At 40.8% G+C, this 22,026-nt stretch overlaps 1 protein-coding gene across 1 annotated transcript in view; it reads right to left on the reverse strand.

The window, feature by feature from the left end:
• EFCAB2 (EF-hand calcium binding domain 2) overlaps nt 1–20,851 on the reverse strand; it is a 27,629-nt gene extending 6,778 nt beyond the window's left edge. Inside the window, exons 1-2 of the mRNA XM_050971878.1 lie at nt 20,776–20,851; nt 2,696–2,901 (exon numbers count right to left, since the gene is read on the reverse strand). Coding sequence (XP_050827835.1) covers nt 2,696–2,901; nt 20,776–20,800 — 231 coding nt within the window. The 5' untranslated portion in view covers nt 20,801–20,851. The remainder of the gene's footprint in view (nt 1–2,695; nt 2,902–20,775) is intronic.
• Nucleotides 20,852–22,026: the final 1,175 nt, after the last annotated feature.

The raw sequence follows: 22,026 nt of genomic DNA on the forward strand, positions 1-22,026 counted from the left end.
TCAGAGAGTCAAAAAGAGCAACGAAGTGGCTTATCACCACTCAGTTTATGCTGTAAATATATTCATAGCTTGCATTTACTGCTGAACCTGGTGCAGCTGTTCTGAGGCTCTAAATAAAATTCCGACCAAACTGGCAATGCCTCAAAGTAGTCTAAGATGAACAATGTCACAGACTAGAAACAAAATTATTGTAAGGCTGTAATAAAGCTTTAATGAGACTTATGGTATGATTAAAAACAAAACAACAGAAGCATTACTATAGCTTGTGACTTAAAATTCAATTCAACAACACAGAAATTTAAGCACATTTGAGTATCTATTCCCAGTGCTGGTGGTTCCCATGAGCCGAACCTCTGTGGTTCCTTCAATCTTGACCAGTGGTAAATTTTTTACATTTTGTGCAAAAATCAGATTTCTTAATAAAAATGGTAGGTATAAGGAGGAATGATCATTGTAAAATTTTCTTACAACAGTAAGGCCCTGAATGCAGCATACCAAGCATATGTAAAATTATATGTATAAGTCTATGACCTCCTCAGACAGGTCCCAAGGAGTTCCCCTTCTGACTAAAAACATGTGAAAAGCACTACAATAGACAAAAGGGAGAAAAAGGCTGGCTGCACAAAGCCAGTCACAGAGCAAAACCCAATGCCACGCATCCATGTGTTCTGAAATGAAATCATCTACTCAAATGACCCTGCTCCTCTGGGTGTGAATGGCCAATGGCCTCAGGGAGGTCACTCATTTAGACATAATCCTTATCCATGCATCACACTTCTAGTATGTATAATATTGCATTTGTTGTTCTCACTCCTGCACTCCCTCGTATTTTCCAGCTACTTGTAACTATTCCCTGCCTCCACCAGAGCCACATCCAACACAAATCCTGCCTCCTTGTTGTCCCACACTATTTCTGATCTCACAGACTGCCAGGGATGGGAATGCTGCCATCATCCTCCTGCCTCACTTCACTCACACCCAGCAGAACTGTGATGTGACTGAGGTAAGTCAGACCCTAGAAGAGTCTGCAAAACCTGGCACTGCTGGATGCTCTATCTGGCAGTCTGCCTGCATGCCAGCACGAGTATGTTGCTTGAAGTGCTTCTGGTAAAAAAAGTCAGGACCCATTTGGTAATAACATGGAGTTTAAAGGACCTGATAGGAAATTATTTTGCTCCCAGACCCTTTCTCTCACTTTGTTCAGCAGCTGCAGTTTCTGCTGTGTAGTGTAGAATACAAAAATGATTGTTAAAATCAAGGTTATGATCATACAAGTTTTGTAACACAGATGCAATGAAAATTTTGGGTCATGGTTTTCACATTGCATATAACACTTTCAATGACAAAATCTGCAATATCACAAAAGGCCTTGGCTGAGGGACATGAAATATGCATGAAAAAATACCATCTTCCTCATGCTTAATTTGTTACTAGTTTGTACTAGGAGTCAAGGAATACCAATGTTGTCCTGTCAAACCAGTATCATTTTTCATTCTTCACCGATATCTGATATTTCAGGCATTAATACTGATACAGCTACAATTGTGGTTAAGAATTGTGCTGTGCTGCCACCTTCTGATACAAGATAATCAGCCATTAATAATCTCATTTGTGATACACCCCTGCAATATGAACCTGGAAATAAGTAGACAATAAGTTTTTGTTCATTGTCTGTATCTGTACTACAAAAAAAATAATGTGAAATCGTGCATTTACTACATTAAATAGACTTTTGGATGTCCCCTGTCTGAATGAATACATTTTTAAAAGAGTCCACTTGTATCATTTCATTGTTGTAACATGCTCCCAAGCTGTATATCCATATATAATGGAGTGAGAAGTGGAGAAAGTTCTAGAGCTGTTTAGCCAAGACTGCAGATGTAACTGGCAAAAAAACAAGCAGTGAGTGCCAAACAATGCCATGATGCAGTGAGGGCTGGGGGTGGTACTGGTGGGGGCTCTGCCCCGGGCCAGGCAGCCAGGGCCCATCCTACTGCCCAGCCAGGAGCAGGGCACCAGGGGGCACTGGGACAACCCCAGCCCCAGGCATCAGGCTCCCCCCTGATGAGACCAAGAGATTTAAGAGATCACTCTCCCCTGCAGAGTCCTAAGGGCTAGGGAACAGCAACTATACTGAGTATGGAGACATATCCTGATATTCTCCCCATCCGGTATAGCTGAAAAAGCATTACTTCTATGAAATACCTACAATTTCTTAACTTTAGAGTTATTAGTAAGCATGCATTGCTACAACCATCACATAAATATTTGGCACCTCCCTTTCCTCTCTGTAATGTAGAAAAGCTATTTGGAACATTTAAATATGTTTTTCAATTTGTCTTCATGCAGAATGTCTAATGACAACAATTTCACCAGTTCTCACACTTCCTTGTAGCATTTCTACTCAATAACTGATTTATAATTAATAGGATATTCTTTTGGACAGAGTAATTATAAATATGAAAAACTACTCCAGTAAACTTTCATGACAACAGCTTATAACCTCAGAACCTACTCTCTGAGACATAAATATGAGATTTATGCATTTTATAACATAAGTTATATGGATATGAATGTTTATGTTAAAATTAAGTTCAAGTAGCACTGTCAAATATTCAAACTTTAAAAATACCAGAATTAAAAGCATCCAGGAATTTTTAGGCATCCATCCAAGGTCAACCCACTACAAACATACTTGTCCAAACAGGGCCAAAAGAACTGTTTCTATTACATTTTCTGGTAAAGCAGATGGCAGTTTAGGGAACTGTTTATCTCTATTGGGATTCTGTAATATATTTGTGAATATATTTACAAACCTGACATCCACAGTTTTATTGGATTCACGGTCAAACACCTCAAAAGCTTCTGTAATCTTTTTCTCAATTTCAGCTACTAGGACATCTGCAAAAAGAAACATAAGAAAAAGAATAATTCACTGAGCTGTTACAACTAATATATTTCCAATTTGAGACTTATGACAGCAGAAACACCAAAACTGATAAAGAGCAGACAGGAAAGGTACTGTGAAAAAGCAAAAGTTATGAAGAAACCTCCATTCTAAATGCAGGATCTGTCATTTATATTAGTAATATTGCCTTGCTATGGCTCTGCAGCTACATCAAGTCTGCTGGCAATGGTATGCTTCAGCTGTATGAACACACAGCTGCCCAGGTGTGGACCCTGCCCAGAGTGTGCCACAGCTCGCTCTAGACCACAAGCCTGAGCCCTTCCTGGCTGCCACTGGCCCAGCAGAAGGAGCAAAGCAAACATTGGCCCATGCTTGCCCTGAGATGGGGCTGAATCACTTCATCCAGGCTCCTGCATCCAGGAAAACATAAGTGCTCTCATGTCCACTCAGTTAGTCATAATGTACGAAAAGCTGAGAACCAAGGATAAAGAGATAAGATGTATAAGATATGTGCACAGTGAATATGGCTCATGGTAAATAATTCATAGCAAGAGTTTGGAGAGGAAGGACAATCTCAGCAAAGGAGAAGGAGTAATTTGCTGCAGTTGCTTTTTGTATCTCAGTCTCAAAGAATGGGGAAAAAAGAACCACAAGTTATCACAGCTATATCTCACATAAGCCAGAAATTGCATTCTTGGGGCAAGCTAAGAACCAGGAAATAAATTCTGAAGAAAAAAATAGAAGGAGGGGAATGGGTCTATCTCAAAAGGAAATCTCCCTGGCAAGAAAGCCAGGGTAAAAAAAGATAGTGAACTGGTAGACAATTTATTAGTTTGACTCCAAATGACAGAATATAGGAAGCAAAGTGACATGAAGTTGACTTATTGGTCCCTGTGTCTAAACACAGACCAAAACTCTGTTTTGCAAACCAGCTCCCAGGAGGCAGCATTTCTTAAGCTAGCCCCCAAGCCTCCACAGAGATTCCAGAGAGAAAATCTGAATGACAGCCAAACTGAGATTGGTATGAGGGACACTTGTTTTCTCATTTTCATACCTGTCTTCTGTATTTTCAATAGAATAAGTAAAACAAAGCTCTCCTCTAGTAGACAATACATTTCCTTCTTTAGCTGATGTGGTGTTAAGTGCAGTTGAGCAGCTCAGGCCAACATTAAGTCACCAGATCTGTTTTCTACAGGCATAATAAATTCATACCTAGTTTTCTGTAATCCCAATAGTTTGGGAACCCCTGGGGCTGTAGTGTGCATTCAGTTTTTTCATTTGCTTTCTTGCCCTCATGACAGAAATGTCATTTTGCTGACAAAGGGTAACAGAACTGGACATAGATGAATGATACATTGGCTTTGTGAACTCCGTCTCTTTATCTGAACCCATGAGCTTTTTCATTGTGTTTTTCCTCCTGTGCAGTTGAGGAGGGCAGAGAGAGGCTGCCTAGGGTGCCTGGCAGCTTGCCAAGGCCAGCCCATCATAGGCTACAAGCACTTCAATACAGTAGTGGATTGACCCAGGTATAAGGAACCTCTTCTGCAAGTAGAAGAGAGGTGCATCCCCTCACAGAGCTACAGCTGCCTGCTGCTTTCCATCTGTATTTGGCACTGAAGTCCCCAGAGGATACACAAAGAGAAGATAAGTAGGAACATATCCTGTATTCCTCTCCCTGACTTTATGCCCCTGATGGAAGCATAGGCAGGTATGTGTGTGATGGATGGAGACTGGAGCTCACTGAGGATGAGGAGCCCCATGCAGTCCCCAGGCACAGGACAAACTGTATTCTTTTCACAGTCTGACAATAATGCCTACCTTTTCTCTGCCTATGTGCCAGTAAAATCCACATTTAATTACTAAAAAAAACCAAACTCCCTAGTTAAATCTAAGTGGACCTGATTCCTTGTGGAAAAGTCCCTAGACTATCAAAGTACTAAATTTGATGGGGTTTTGTTTATTGGTTATTTCAAAGAGTCTTGCATCGTGTCTCCCATGTAGACTCAGAGTTTAGTTCTTGATGTCAGGCACTTCAATTGTATACTACAACTTGCAATAGAAAAACATTGAAGGAATATTTATAGCTGTATATTTTTGGCATGATGTATGAGACTTCCACAGAAATAAAAATTAGCCAAGAGAAGGCAGGGAGAGATTTTAAGTGCTGGTACTCTGTAGGCATCCAGCCTTTCCAAGCTTTTTTCCATGGAGACAGTATACTTTAATCTTACCTTCTGAAGAGGCCTGATAAAGAAAAGTCCTGAAATGAGATGAACTTGATTTAACCTAGGTACCAGCTAATCTATATTTCTTCCAAGAACTGAGAGGAAGTTGTGACTAAGAGCCATATCCCTAAAGAAAACATAATATACTGTTGTCCTCTCAAAGACTCTCTGTGAGATGAGTAAACATGTAATAAGCTACTGGCTAAATTTCTTGTCTTCCCTCCAGGAAGGAAAGCCATAGATGTTCAACATAGTTCAGGCTGGCAAAGCCGTTTATCTGAAAAATTCTACAATTCACTCTAAACTTCTCTTTGTGAGGGAAAAGTACACGAATTCCAACTCTAGGATAAAAAATGGGTAAAGTTTTAAAACTATCTATTCAAGAGGGGCATCAAGAGATCAGACACACAGTTAACTCAGTGGATGTGGTGCTTTAATGTACTGAAATCATTCTGTACAAGCAGACTCTCCACCATGAGTAGATCAATGAAAGTTTCATGGACAATGTTCTAGCAGTTTTTCAGAACAGAAATACCTACATTCTGACAGAAAAAGATTTCACTCACTTATTCTACTAACTAGAAAAACAATATATGGTGTCAAGGATGGAATTATCTCACTTCCTGTAATGGCTTAAATAAACAATGAAATAAAGCATGCCAAAAAGGATTCCAATAGCTACATCTATTTATTCCCTCAAAGAAATCCTGTAGGTATGATGTATTATTTCCATTTTTATGCTGTTAAAATGCTTGAGATACTTGTCAATGTTGTCCAATCCTAATTTATTTTTCTACCACATATGCAATAAGAAGAAAAAATGTCTCAAAATCTGTTTCTGAGATACATTAACCGAAAATGTATTCACTATCAAGTTTTCTTTGCTATGCTATCTTTTGTTTCGTGTGAACTAGATAAAACTCTCAATACTGCCAGTTAAGTAAGACCGACAGAGAGCTGGGACTCCCAAGTCAATTCTTATGGTTTTTGCAGAGTGAATTGTCCCTCTTCAGCTTGTCCAGACTGTTCCCCAGCACTCTGAGGCCCATTTGAAGCCAGCCCTTAAGAAGAATACCTGCTTCAGTTGTGACATTTCTTCCTCAAAAACCACACTTTCAGCCTTTGTAGGGAACAGAAACCACTTAGTTAGATGTGGCTCTGCCAGACTCTTGAGTAATGAGAATTTTTAAAAGGAATTTCTAGTTGATACAATTTGCTAGATTCTACCATTCACTTAATGTATTAGCTTGCTTTCTTCCTAGGGGCCAGTTGCTCTGATGGTTCAGAAAGCTAACCCTTTCAAAGAGAAAAAATGAGCAATCATAAGAGGTAGTCCAGCATTAAATAACCACATAAATGCTGGGGAGCAGCATCTGTCTGTTGCTCATGGGAAAAGATTTAGTTCCAATGCATCTTGATGAACCTATTTACACACACTATGAAACACTTTTAAACTCTTTTTATGCTACTTTAAAAAGTAAAATTAAGGGTTGATTTGTAGAAGTACCAGTGGGCTTGATTTTATTACTTAGTGTTACTGCACACACCTGGAACATTATAAACATCTTTATAAACATTCATTTAGGTGCATTTTAATAAATATTGTCAATTTTATATTTAAGCTCCTATATGCATATGGATATCTTATTAATTATTAATTACCCCATCCTCTTTCCATAGTATTATGCTGTGGCTATAGGCAGGTGTGAGGAAACCCATGAGGTCTCTGCCAACAGGAATCCTTTTTCATGTGGGCCTGCTTTGTGGAACTTGTCAGTCTGAAGGGACAAGGGACACAACCAGGCAACCCCAACTCAGTGACAGTTTCAGACTCATTTACATGCTGTTATTCCAGTGTTATTTAAAGTGCTGTTATCAACAGCTATTTTGTAGATTTCCCCATCCTGTTACTAGGGCTTATCAGCTGGAAGTACAAAATCTTATCAGTGGCTTTATACTCCAGCACCATTCCTTCTCTTTTCCACTAGCCATTATTTCAGCCAAAAAAGTAGACAGCAACCTTGGTCCTGTCAGCTGAACTGAGAATGAGATACAAAGACTATCATGAAGAAAAAAGAACATTTTTAAGAAGGTAATGGAGAGGATGTGATTGTGCAGGCAGCCACATGAAAAGATGAGCACCTTTAAACCCACTGCAATTTGCACTCAACTTCTGTCAGCAGTCTATTTCTGCTCACAGAAGCAACTTATTGTTTTTAACCACCCTCTCCACTCTATTCCAACACTTCCATAACACTCCTATGACCACTCTTGGCATGCTTTTAGGATGAAAGAGACAAACTAAAAACCAAAAAAGATTTGCCTTTGATCCTTTGATGTTTGCAGACACTGTTTCACATGACCTCTCCCAGAATCCATCCCAAAACCACAAATGGAAATAGGGGCATAAGAATTGGGGGGGGGGGGGGGGTTTAAACAGAAACATAAAATACCTCCAAAACTGACAGAAGGTTTATTGAGAAGAAAGGTACCATATATATTTCCTCAAATATAAAGAATAAAAACAGCAAGAGACTTAAGAGACTTCACAATGCAAACTTTGAGGAGGTTATCAATGAGCTCTTATGAGATCTATCAGGCTTTTAACCAAGTTTTAACTGGACCATCACCTCAGTCAAGATATTCAACAGCTCTCACAACACTCAACACCACCTGTATAGGTGACTTCTCAAACATTCTCAAATAAGCTCATCAGTTTTATCAAGACATTGTGTCTCCAGAATAAAAAGAAAAAGCCAGTGTGGTTTCATAACATGAATTATTGTTGATGATATCAGCATTCTGCCTCAAACATTTGGGTTGAGTTCATATGAAGTGTGGGGAGCTTGGCTGACATAAAAATAACTCAAAAATCTTGCCCCACCACAAAGAAGAAAACCTTACAGCATTTTACTAATGTTATTTTAAGGAAATCACTGAGGAACAGGATTATGGGGAAAACCATCCTGAGGCCACTTGAATCTGACTTATTGGTAAGATCCTTCTGCTCTGTAGAGGAAAAGGCATGTATTAAGTTTTTTCCTAGTGACCTTCTCAATTCCTTCTCAGACAAAGCTAAATGTACAGTCAGCCTAATATGCTGAACCAGCAATTGTATGCCATGCTCTAAAAATATCAAGGTAAGAGAAATATTGTCTTCTCTGCTCTGTATCTGCAGTAGCATGTATGATATCAATATATTAGGTATCAGAAAAGAAAGGAACAATAGGATTAAGCTGCAAGCTTGCAGAATACACAACGTTGTTTCACTGTGTCTTGTGATACATAATTAAGTAATTAAGAAATGTTATCACTGAAGAGTCTGCATTCTAAAAAGACAAATCAAGAAGAATTTGAGGAAAAACAAGAGGTTTATGGAGCTTGATTCCTCCAAAGAAGGGGTAAACATATTCCTGAGTAGCAATCTAAAGAAAACATATTGATTCAAAATATTGATGGCAACAATGGGAAATATGTCACCTGAGTTTAGACATTTTGGATTAGGTGAAGAGTAATATACACAGCTTTGTGAAATTTCATATATATCAGTTCCCAAGAATTGACCAAGCTGGTGTCTTCACTGCCTGTATCACCTACTCCAGCCTGGGGATGCGAGCTACGGCCTGCAGACTCAGGAGAGGGATAATGCTTTCTCTCCAACAAAAGAAGCATCCCATGTTATCACAGATTATACTCAGGCAATCTGAATTTTAGTCTGTGTGAAAAAAAAAAAAAAGCTTAAATGGTTTACACAGAGGTCACTTTCAAGCATTCCTAAAAATGCAAATGCAGAAATGAAATCTCAAGAACAGCAAAAGTTTTTTCTTTCATGTTTTTCAGAATTGTTGAGAACAAGCCAGGTCATTGCTCCCCATTGCTTATGTTTGTCACAGCATACACCATGTGGTATCCAGATGAGAAACAAAGCCCATCACCAGTGTGAATCAACAAAATGAAACTCCTGCACCCATCACTGTGAATGAGAGCAACCTTGGAGCAAGAGCATCACCTCACGCTGTTGTCACACCTCTTCCCCTAATGGCAGTACAAGTGAGAGCCAAAAAGTAACCTGGTTGTTTCCACCACAAAAACTGCCTTATGGAAAACTTACAGAGAAAAAAAAAATAAAGGGACTACATTTAAAAATAGATAGACAGAACAGAACCTTCAGAGTGGAGTAACCAGAATGATCTTTGCACAGCCCCATGGCACCTAGTGTGAACAACAGTAAAAAAAAGCCTCCAACAGCAAAGACTTTCAAAAAAATCTGATAAATAATTTGATGTTTGATATTAAAATACAGGCTGTCAGTTTGATGAAGGCTGTAGAAAAATTAATTGCAAAAGCTACTTCGTATTCTGAGAGAAAAATATTAAACACAATTTTTCCTTTCATAAGATAATTTTTCCTTCACATAAGATAATTGTAACATGGGAAAAATAGTGATGTAAAAAGAAAGCACTATCTTGACTCTAGTTTTGGCTACAAAAATGAAATTATTTTATAGAATTTTGATAGCAATAAAAAATTAAGAGTTCAGTTGAAGCGCAATGGAAATATCTTTACTTCCTTTAGAAGTATACAAATTCATTAAAGCATTATAAAGCAACTGTGCATTTCAACCTTGACATTTAAAAATGCAATAATACATCAATTTGTAAAATATATCTGGTTTGTGCTAGTCAGCTGGCAGCCACTACTGAAGTTACAAGTTGCCAGTCAGTAACTTTTTTACCTAATGAAACAAGACATTCTGTATATTACCCTGGGTTTTGACTGTTCAGTAGATGGCATTTCAAATGCCACTGTATTCTAATCTACCACAGATTCAGATGTTTCAATACATGTGGGAACCAAAAGGAACAAAATTAATAGGGCAATTAACAACTCATTCAACTGCTGAGAAACAAAGTGTAGAAACTATTGCTGCCTTGATAAGCAGTCAAGCTTCTAGTTGCTAAAAAAATTCTTAAACTACTTGACACTGTAACATAGAACAAACGAGAACATGAAGAATGCCACATCAAGTAGAGAATGAAGACATATTCAGCATCTTCCATCACCTAGAATTTCCAAAGGTGTTTAAACTCATAGTTCACACTACCCCTAAACACAGTTCATACTAAAATGTCACTGATTTGAAAGGGAATATCCACCATTGACAAAGTTATTGTCCCAGTTATCTCTCCATGCAAAGGTGCTGGAGTCATGGACAATCCTGTCTACTGCTCTCCCTTCTGAATCAGACACAACTGTTCAGCAGCAGGAAAAATATTTCTTTCCCTCATGGTACACGTTCTTGTTGGTTATCAAGCCCACTTTAATGATATCACTTCTGGCTGCTCCTGCAAGATGCCATTATTTTCCCTGGTTTGTGCTGGGCAGACTGGGCCCATAGCAGTTCACTGAGATCACTCTGTAGCCTCAGTCCTTGATACCTTTCTGCCCTGAGTCATTATGTTATAATACCTTCAACAGCTGCTCTATTAAACTTGACTCCCATGTCCTGACCATGATCCTGTTTGCTTCCTCTGTCCTCAGTCTGCATTTCTCAATTCTGTGTTTCCAGAAACCAGGGGATGCAGAGGGCAAAGTATGTCAGCATGAAGCCCCAGTGGTACTACAACCACTGCCTGGGCTTTCTACAGGTAATACAGAGAATGGAAAAGGGCAAAATATGAGGGATAACCTTGCTGCCTCTGCAAATTCCTCAAGAGATCCTTGCTCCAAAACAAAATTGACTCTATATTGGAGAAAACCAACAAACCATAATTTTCTGTATCTTTGACTCTCTTCATGTGCCTGCCCTACAGGCAAGGGGAAGAAAATCCTTTCTTCCTGCTGCTCAAAGAGTTCCTGCGCACCTTGTTGGTGAGGGCAAGCTCAATCTACACAGTCCTGGGAACTACAGTACAAGGAAAAAACATTCCCCTGTAGGCAGCTAGTCTGAGATGCACCACAGGTATATATCAATCCATGCACCTCAAATATTCCTGAAAAAGCTCAGCAAAATATGCCCTGATATTTTACTGTACGCAACCTGTGTAGACATGCTATATCTGCATATATATCTATAGATACTGAACCATCATTCTTCATAAGCATCAGCAGAGAAGCCTGCAATCCTGGGACATGATCAAGGAATATTACCTGCCCATACTATGATGGAGTTCAGTCTTCTCAAACCTGAAGCACTGAGGTTTGAGGAGCGAGTGATTTTTTTTTCTTTTTTTTCTTTTTTTTTTTTTTTTTTTTTTTGCGGGGTGGGTGTTCTTTGTTAAAGGTTTTTTGGTTTGGTTTGGTTTGATTTTGGTTTTGTTTGTTTGGTAGGATGATATGGAAGGAGTCCCTGCTTGCACTTCACAGAATGAATTTGTCATTAGATCCACATCTGCCAAAGAGGAGAAACGGAGGTGCAGTGGCTGCCTTATTGGTATGACCATGCATCTGGGATGCTGCGTGCATCATGTTCCAGGTCAAAGCAATTAAGATGAGACAGACTCTGGCGGGGATTCCTTAGCTGCCACAAGCCCAGGCAGTGGCCTATAGCAGCACCTAGCTGAGATGGGCTAGACCAGCTCTTGAAAGTGTATAGGCTGGGGCTACAGCTACAGTGTGCAGAACTTGACTACAGCTCCAGATTCTCCTGCTGATTAAGTGTTCTGAACCTACCAGCATGTCCAGGGGAAAAAAAAAACAGAAAAGTTGGCCCACTAGCAGTTAAAATTGCAAGACATTCTGACACACTTTCTAATTAGTAATTTTTAAGCCATTCTAGAGTATTTCTTTTACATCCACAGGGAAAATGTTCCAGTGGAGGTCATCATCAACTACCTTGCTAGTGATAGCGGGCAGAAACCTTTCCACCAGAAAATGCAATGCAAGTTGGATACCCACATATGCAGCTGCAGAGGAAGGTTTTCTGCTCTCTGCTTTGACCAGCCAGGATGGCAGGGAGATTATTGTGATTATTGTGCACTTCCTTGCTCCTTTAAGCAGCAAGGAAGTGCACAAGCAAATACCCAGCCCTTCTCCAGCTCCAATTTACTGCAATTTATGGTTGCTCTGCTCCTGCTCCATAGTGCTGCAGACCTGAGGTCCTCCTGCCATCCCCTGTGGTCCCTTGCTGGGGATACCACAGCTCATATCCAGTGACAAGCACCTTGCTGTGTCACTTCACAGCTCAGTCTTGCACCTTTCCCTGTCGCTACAGCTTAAAGACTTTTATCACCATGAGTACAAAATCTTTCTGAGCTCTAAAATACTCAACAGTGAGAGCTAATGCTCTGACCTGATCTTCTTAAGCACCTTATTCCTTGTGTCCTGACCCACTGTCACCTCACCCCTGTTGTAAATAGTGCAGGGTCATGCTGTGAACTATAACATACATTTTATTGTCTATACCCTCTGGAGAATACATAACACTGGGAAATTAAAGGAATGCATGTAGTGGCTGCTCTGTGTAAGCTCAAACCTCAAATAAAAATTAGGGATAATCTCTTAGAGCTTGAATGAATCTGGAGTCATCATTACTTATAGCAGAAGCACTTGGCAGTCCTCCTGAGCATCTTTCATAATACAACAGCACCTACCCTTGCCCTGGGGATTTCTCTCTTCCCAGATTTCACACAAGCCTGCTTGCCCACACTTTTTGCATTTGTTGTTGCAGAGACCTTGCATAAAAGCCAGTTTCTTCTTTTTTCACCCTAGTATTTGGTCAAATGTTGAAACATTCCTCAAGCCCATTTAGCCTTTTTGCACTTCTTGAAAGGAAGTTTGATGACACGGGCCTCAAGACCCTGGGATGGGAAAGTTACAGTGGTATTACAGGACAGAAAAAGCTCCTGACTCATGGATTACAGTGACACATTTTCATTTGATAAGCTGTCAAACATTTTATGCCAGAAGTAGCTGTAACATTTTTAAAGCAACAATAGAGGCATAGCATGAAATGTTCCACTGCATTTCTCAGGACCTGGCCCTGCCTGTCTTCCCAAGCAGTCAGACATAGCTACACTGCTCATTCACAGTCTTCACAACTGTTGCAGATTATTACTTTGGAAGCAGCACCCAATAAGGACTCTTAAGAAGAATCATGTATCCAAATTGGACCTAATTGGTCTCAATTATGACCTGAATTTCATCCAGCAAAGCACAGCCTCATTTTGCAGCTAGTCAACTAGCGGCTAAGTCTGACTTCACAAAACCTGGGGTCATTTGCACAGGTCCAGCTCTAACTGCAAAGCTTTCCTGCTACCTGGTGTCCACAGAAAAGTTGCCAAACAGTTGCTATTGCAAGCAGCCAAAACTGAGGGCAGTGAAACAACATGCCTTGTCACACTAACTTGCAGAATGATGGGGGAAATCCTTTTAATACAAAAGATCTTGAAGCAGATGTGATATGCCTCCAGTCATCCAAAGAAAGCAAGGAAGTCCATTCTATGCAGAGATCTGGATTGCTTTCTGCACACCTGTGATTCATAGGTAATATGCAATGATTATCTTATATTTCATGATGTTGTCCTTCCTTCAGTGAAGAGAAAGAAATGTCAGCACTTGACAATAGTTAGCCTGCAAAGAATAACAGTGATACTTTTTTAAGTCAATACCAGCTGCATGCGGTGTCCCTTTTCACAAGGCAGAGATAAATTCAGCATAAATCTCCATTAGGAATGTCTCACACATCCCTGAAATCACAACTCTGGCAGTTGCACCAGCCAGAACTGGTGTGGCAGCTCAGAGCTGGCAAAAACAGTAATCTCATTGCAATTTTTTCTATATCCCTGATCTCAGCCACACCTGGGATATAATGAAAGAGCTATGTCTAGCCCATACTTACATCCTCTTTCATCCCCAACAGCAACCTAGTCTGTGAGGATATATAGCTCTCTTGGTGATGCTGAGTCTTGCTGTATCTCCAGCTGCAGCTGAAAAAGAACAGCTTCCATAGGCTGTGACACCAGCAGAGCGCAGGTCTGCTGCTGTGCTGTGCAGTCACAGAAGGCATCTGTCATCTGGCTCCATTTCTCCTACACTCTCCACAGTGCTGGCCCCACAAGCAGACGGCAGAGCTGCAAAGGACAATTCTGACACCCACATATGCACCAGACTAAGTTCCACCAAAATGTGGCAATGCACACGCTGCTGTGGGACCCACTAAAGCAGCTTGCTCTGCCAAGGATGTGGGACAGTCCCAACTGTGGGAACCACGTCACTTGTCACTGACAATGCACACTTGATTGCATGTGTGGCAGCAGCAAATATCTCGTAAATTGAATATTCCTCCTGAACTGCCTTTGTACACTGATTGCTCAAGCGGTCCAGAACCAGGCACCAGAATCAACTGGATTTGAGAAGTAATTTATTTTAAACATTAGACATTATGAAGTTTTACTGCAGTACCACAGTACTGCTGCTAGAACAGAGCAGTATGTAAATGTTCTTCTTTTGAATCTGCAACATAATGGTAGAATGAGGGGTTTAAGTATGACTTAATACAGGCTGTTATTATGTAATATACCAAAAACCCTTCAATTTGGTGTCTTAAAGGGGTTTAAAAAATAGTTCCTAGACTGGTTGCAATTCTATCTGAACTACTCTGTCTTTGCCCAAGCAAAGGAAGACTGTTAGAGTGAAACAAAATGGCAAGGAATTACAGGGGTTTGCTGCTGCAGCTGCTTGGTTTTTAAGGCACTGCCTTGAAAGTATCGCTTACAGTGCTAAATCACTTCCTTTACATACCATGAATGAATACAAACCTCCAATTTTCTTTCTGTTTACCTAAGAGTAATATTCTGAATTTGAACAGCATTTCAGCTGACAACTGACATCTACATTTAACATCAATAGGGAATAAGACACTTCTGGCATTCATCATTTCAGGCAGGCTAAGCTGAAGGAAAAAGTTAGCAAACTTGGAAAAGAAGTGCACAAGCTGTTCAAAAATGAACTTCAGAATTTATTTCTAATTTTCCTGACCATCCTGAACCAGAACCTCCTGTGAGCTTACACCAGTGACACAATAATCCTTACCATTTTTAAGATGGAGAGCTTTTGAAGGTTATGACTCTGTACAGCCCTAGGCTGGATTCAAGAAATCCCTTCCAGTCTCATATTCATAAGGCTGTCACATCCTACCCACACCTATGCAACACTGAACAGCAAAGACAATACACTTCCAAAAAGTTGGGAGTCTGTATTTTCTTAAAGGTGGGCATTGACAACTTAAGACCATTTATAAAAATACTGCTGAGACCCATCAGGTAGCACATAGTCCTGAGGTTGGTGTGGGACCTCCAGTCCCTCCCTGTGTGATAACTTTTACCTTCCCGCTGGGCATCAGCAAGCGCCGCTTCTCTGGCCACCTCTGCAGCACTCCAAGCCCTGTCACTGACTGTCCCATTCACTTCCCACGTCACTGCCATGCTGAGAACAAGGCCCACCTCTGCACAGGCTGAGCTGGAACATCACTGCTGCAGCTGCTGCTTCCCTCAGGATACCTCACAGATGTGTAGGAGCTATTTTAAGCTTCTTCCCCCACCTCAGCCATTGTCTCAAGGCAGAAAACAGCAGCAGTACAGCTGAACCCCATGATAGGATTTGGTCAGGGCAGAGCACTGGTGCGAACAACACCCCTGTCTGCATGGCCACCTCCCAGCTGGGGATTAAACACTGCCCGTGACAACAGGTTCGTGTCACATTTCTGTTATCCAAAAGACCATTTTCTTTCCACAGTCTTTTGCCCAACACATTTTATTGCCAATAGCAACAAAGCAGTATCTGCTCACACAAAATACAGGTACTGCTAAGCTGGAAAAAAACCTCCCAACACCACAGATCTCAGAGTAATTAGTATGTAGACATGGAAATTCTTAATAGCATGTTAACTATTGTTGGAAAGATAATTTGTGGGAGTTCTCAAGCTCACTGGTTGGCATTGTTGAAAAGACAAAAAAGTTTAAAGCCTTTCTTTGCACACCATCCAATTTTTTATGCACTAAATCAGGTAGAAGTAGAGCCAAACTGAAAAATTTTTGCCATTTTATGCACCATGGAAACAAGAAATCTGTCAATCTGCAATTACCTATTCTACATCCATTTGAGATCAATTTCTGCTGTGGGAGTACAGATAGCAGGTTCAGATATACAATGTGTGTTTGTCATGGGAGATTGACATAGTTTATTTTTTGTTTCATTCTCAAATAAGTACAAATATTAAAACATAAATCAGATTGATGTCAGGGTGCATTACAGCCTAACAAGACTAGAAACTTTTCTCCTCATGTAATTTCTCACAGCAATGTCAACAAGGGGATACAAAAATATTCAAAGTGTTCGTCAATAAATTCTACTGCGATAAAACTGCACACTGATTTCCTAAGTAATCTCATATATTCAGATTTTCTTCTAGAGCTGAAATACTTCTTGTTTGAGCCCTATGAAAGCTACTTATTTTTAACAGCTCATACTAATTTTGTATTTTTACCCATAAATTAAACACTGCCACTTTTCAAACTAGAGATAATTTGTCTGATGGACTACTTTAGCCTGAAGGTTTATTGTGTTTAATTCAGAGCTTTTGTACCTTTCAAATGCTGATGCTCATTTGTAAAACTCTCAAAAATACATTTTAAAATCCCCAGTATAAGAAGTTCTTAAAAGAACTCTCATGCTTCAACATCATGTGTATCATCCCTTTCAGTGGGATTCCCCAAAGTCGTGCACAGCTTAAGCGCTTTTCTGTGTCGGGTTTGAAACTTTCATTTTAATTAAGAGTGCTCCAAGCAGAATTAATGGTTATGACTGTCTACCGTGCTCACAGCAGCTACAAGGCTCTCTCAGCTTTGACTCAAAGCATTAAAACAGAATGAGCAGCGATAGCACATTTTCAGTATCTCTAGCAATACAAAAGACAGGCAAAGCCAGGTGAGGTGATGTGGACAGGAAGATTTAGATCCTCCTTCCAGGCATGAGAAGATTCAGCAGGGCAGGTGATACAGGCGTAACTCTGCTGCTTTGAAAGAGGGTAGTAGTTGAATGCATAACTAGTTCTCCCCAAATGTTACCTCCAGAATCTCTGATTTCACCAGGCAGCAAACTGGGGCAGGCAAAGAGCAGACATGTATATACATTCCGAACACTGTATATATATACATGTACATATATACTGAAAACACTGTTACTGTATTTACATACTAAAACAGGAGTGAGAACTCCTTCCCAAGAGCCACCTGACAGTGTGTCTTCATCCGTGACGTGAAGAGGTTTTGTGAGGCCTGATTACAAATTGCTACCTAGAACAACTACTAATCATTTACCAGAGAAAACCATCCTTGCAGAACTGTTACTCTCCATAGGTCTCCACAGCAGAATCAAGCAACTTTCTGGGGACACCTGCTATCCACAACCAAGTATTTGGTTCCATACAGGTGTAAGTGGGTGAAGCAGCACCTCAGACTATTCAATATATTTCTCTTTGGATTAAAATTCATGACTTATTAATGGAATTTTAAATATGCCCTATCTGGCACAAAGAATATGGTCTTTGAAAAACTCTAATACTGATCAATTGCATAATATTTCCATAATGATACAGGAACACTGAAGCTTTTTCTCCGTACTTACATGTGATTTCTTAAATCCCAGATGGAGAATAATTTGTCTTCAGTCTAGTTGTACTTGAGGCACTACCAGTCTGACATTTTGCTTTCAGGTTCTAGCAACATCAGTATTGAGATCAGAGGTATTAAAACTTAGAAAATCTGACATGTTATGTCAAATTACAAAGACAGTATCTGAGAGCAAATGGAAGAACAGACAGACTGAATTAAGTGGCAGAAAAGGGGAAAGAAACTGAATGATAGGAGGGAAGATAGAGACAAATGTACAAAAGTGAAAGATTAAACAAATATTCTAGCGTAACCAGATGGATGTGGAGAAAAAACATTAAACATAATTGAAAGCACAAATGTAGGTATATAAATTCAGGCATAAAACATGTAGCTACATACAGTATGGGCATGGTCCCATTAACATTTATGCACATCCAAAATTTTATTTGCAACATTTGTATAAGCTAGAGGGTAATACTCATGTGAGTAACATGTACAAGAGGTAGCAGGATTTGGTCTCCCACTCTTTTTCCTTGTGTACATCATGTATATCTGTAAAACATTTAAGCAGGCACTTCAACTTCGAAGAAGACTGAACTTGGAAGTAATAGGACCTAAGGGAAACCTTTCCAGGAAAGCTGGTGGAATTGCAGTTCTGCAAAGCACCGAGAGGAATACCCTAAGGACTAATTATTTGACAATACAACTAATGGTATTACTTTGAAGCATCATAAAGTTAAACCTGCAGCTTGCTGTAGATGTGGAGTACTTGCTGGAGGGAAGCACAACGGATATGTGAATCCAGAATCAGGGAATCCTAATTAACCCTCTAACTGCTATCAGCAGGAAGGCTAATAGCAACTCTGAAGTGGTGTAAGTGACTTAATCCTAAGGGATTGCCCCTGTTAATGAGACACTGACTGTTAGCTGTCCTCAGCCATGTTTACAGTAATGAGGCTCCTTTATAAGGCAATAAACAACTGGTTTGCCTAATAGCAGGCTGGGATTCTCGTGAGTGACAGAAGCTACCGTCCCAGTGACATGAGTTATTGCCCTCATCCTACAGATAAGAAACTAAAGTCCAGTATGTCACTTCCCATGATCCACTGGTTGGGCCAGAGATGGAGTTTATGGGTCAAGGTCATTTAGGATGACACTACAATTCTCTAGAAAATGACATCTAAAACTTTACTGGGAATAGTATTTTATAGGATGTTAAAAAACATGAAGCATTAAAAAAACCCCATGAGAGTCTGTCTTTAGTGATACAATAATCAAACTTCTTTAAAAGTATTCTCATTTTGAAATTACAAAAAAAAAAAAAAAGCCTTAAAAGTCTTGAATCAAGCAATCAAAACCCCAGGACCTTCCTTCTCCAAGAGTTTCTGGCTGTGGCTTGACAAAACAGCACAAAATCTCAATATTATTCATATGGGTACCCAAAATATATGGAGCCAGTCTTCCCAGTACTACTTCCCTCATCTCAGATGGCTTGGCAGACTTCTAGGCTATTATCCTATAGTTTCTATCCGCCTCTGCTACTGTGCCTCAGCTTCATTTGTGCCACTAGAAAGATGCAAAAGATAGGCTTCCACAAGACTAAACAAAAATTAAAACCAATATAAAAAAATAAAACAGTTTAAGAGCAGTTCTCAGGGAAGCTACATGTCTTACTGTTTAATTTCTTCAAGATATCTATGTTGCAAAGTACAGCCAGAAATACTTCTATAAAAATCAAATTAGTCATTTAGCACCATCCACAGCAACCACTTAGACAAGACTTTTCTGCTGCATACATTGTTTCCTAAAAAATATTAAATGATCCATACTTTGCAAACTATTGCAATACACACAAGTTTAGTTACAGTAAGGATGGATTTCAGAAGTCACAATATTGTGGGCTTTACAGAAAATATGTTTTCCTTGAAATGATACTTGAATATCCTTGAAGGAGGAATTACCTCGAGCCTATAAACTAGAATTTCTGGCAACACTTCATAAAGTAGAACACAGTGGCCTCTAAAAATAAGCCATGGTGCTATCAGCAGCACAGATTACTTTTTTTTCTGGCAGAGACAGACCAATGAATCCAGAAACGACTGTGAGGGGCCACAATCAGCCAGCAACAGGTTCAGCCATCCCAGCTGCCCTGGGAGCCACCCCATGCCATGACAAGGGCATCAGCCTTGTCACCATCCAGCCTGGGCGCACCCTGTGTGGTGGCAGCCCCACCATAAGGCTGCCAGCACCACCAGGCAGCTGGTGGCACCCGCTGTGGCAGGGAGTGCTGCAGAGCAGCCCCTGAGGTAGAGGGAGTGGTGTGGCCCCGTGAATGGGATGGGAAGTCACTGGGTGTATTTCTGTTTGTGTAAATATGCACGTGTGTGTGCTTTCATAGACACGCACCTACATACACACATCCATGACAATGTGCACAAACAGGTATGTGCACTTACATATCTAAAATCACAGAATGAGCTGAGCAGGAGGGGATGACAAGGATTATTGAGTCCAACTCCAGGCCCTGCACAGGATCACACCAAGGGCCTGAGAGCACCCTCCGAACACTTCTTGAGCTCTGCCAGGCTGGTGCTGTGACCACTTCCCTGTGGAGCTGTTCCAGTGCCCAAACACCCTCCGGGTGAAGAACCTGACACACAACCTAAACCCACCCTGGCACTACTTCGGGCCATTCCCTCCCATCTTGTCACTGGGCACCAGAGGAAAGATATCAGTGTCTGCCTCTCCTCTTCCCCTTGTGAGGATGTCGAAGACCGCAATACACACACACATACATACATAAACGCACGTGTGTGTGTACATTTGTATGTATGCATTTGAGTATGTATATATGGGTGTCTGTGTGCGTGAATGTGCGCCCTCCCCGGCCCCAGCCGCGGCCAAGGCTGCCCGCGCCGCCGCCCCGCCCGAGGCCTGAGGCGGGCGGGCCTCACTCGGTGGCGCCGGCCCCGGCCCGGCCCCCGGCCCGTCCGCACACCGCGCCGGGGAGGAGCCCCGGCCCCGGCCTTACCCTGGCCCTTCTCCTTCTCCGCCATGGCCGCGGCGCCGCGCTGTCGCCATGGCGACGCGGGCCTGCTCGGGCCCTGTGCTCCCAGCGCCGGGTGTCGGGCGTCGCTCCCCGCCGGGCTGCGGAGGTGAGAACGTGTCCGAGCCCCTTGTACGGCCCCGCCGCAGCCCTCCGGCCTTCCAGGCAGCGATCGAGTGAACCCCTTCAACCTGCCACTGCAAAGGACTCCGTTTCTCTTAAAAATACAGCTTTCCCCAGCAATTGCGGAGATTTACATGTGTAAATCTCCGCAACAAGAAAGTGAAAGAACATTTTATTCTAAATGCCATCACGCCAAAACAGCTAAAATATTCTGTCTTAGTGATATTAAATAAAACTCTGCGGTTTAAATTTAGCTGTGAGTTTTAGAAGACAGGCTTGCGATGCCTGGTTCTTCTGACTCCACAACAACTGTGAAAGTAGAAAAAAATACAAATAATAATATTCTGGCAAGATGCAACCGTATATTCCTGGAAAATAAATATTTATGAAATTCCTAGAGCTAAAACCTTGTCCTCGCTACAGCAGGTGCTTATTTGTCAGATGTCCAGTTTTGCAAAGCCTGCGTGGATGACTCGTCCTCACACACTCAATTCAACCTCTCAAACAGTTAATGATGTTCTCAGTATTCATGGAAGCCTGAAATTTTAAAAAAACACATGGAGCACAAACAGACCTTCTGTGATTTAAAAAAAAAAAAAAATCACTTTTTTAGAACATTTTAACATTTTCTATTTGCTTTTCAGCCACTTATTTTTGCATTTTTTATTGAACATAGCTTAGAGTAAAGAGGGTGCAATAGGTACCCAAGAGTACATCTTTACTCTGTTGGGAAAACAGCTGATTATGCTCTCTAACAAAGCTGATCCCTCTGAAAGGTTATCTACTGACTTGAGCAGTTTATTAAAGTAACTAAATATTTCAAACTACATGTTTGACTACAGGAGTACAGATTTGTTTCCTCTCAAATTGCCAACAGAAATTTTGGTGAGAATAGCATGGCAGACAAATTTAGAGGATGCAGCAGCAAAAGAAAAAACCTTTCTCTTTCAGTCGTACCGGGGTCCTATTTCTTATTCCCTTAACCCCTCCACACAGAAAACTTGTCTTTCCTGATTTTAGGTCTATGGTGGTGGGTCAGTCACACATTTGAAGCTGGAGAAAAGTGCAAAATACATTGTTTTAGCAAGGATGGACCTCTCTTACCTCCTCCCT

Source organism: Serinus canaria, chromosome 3, assembly GCF_022539315.1.
Source record: "Serinus canaria isolate serCan28SL12 chromosome 3, serCan2020, whole genome shotgun sequence".
NCBI lineage: Eukaryota > Metazoa > Chordata > Aves > Passeriformes > Fringillidae > Serinus > Serinus canaria.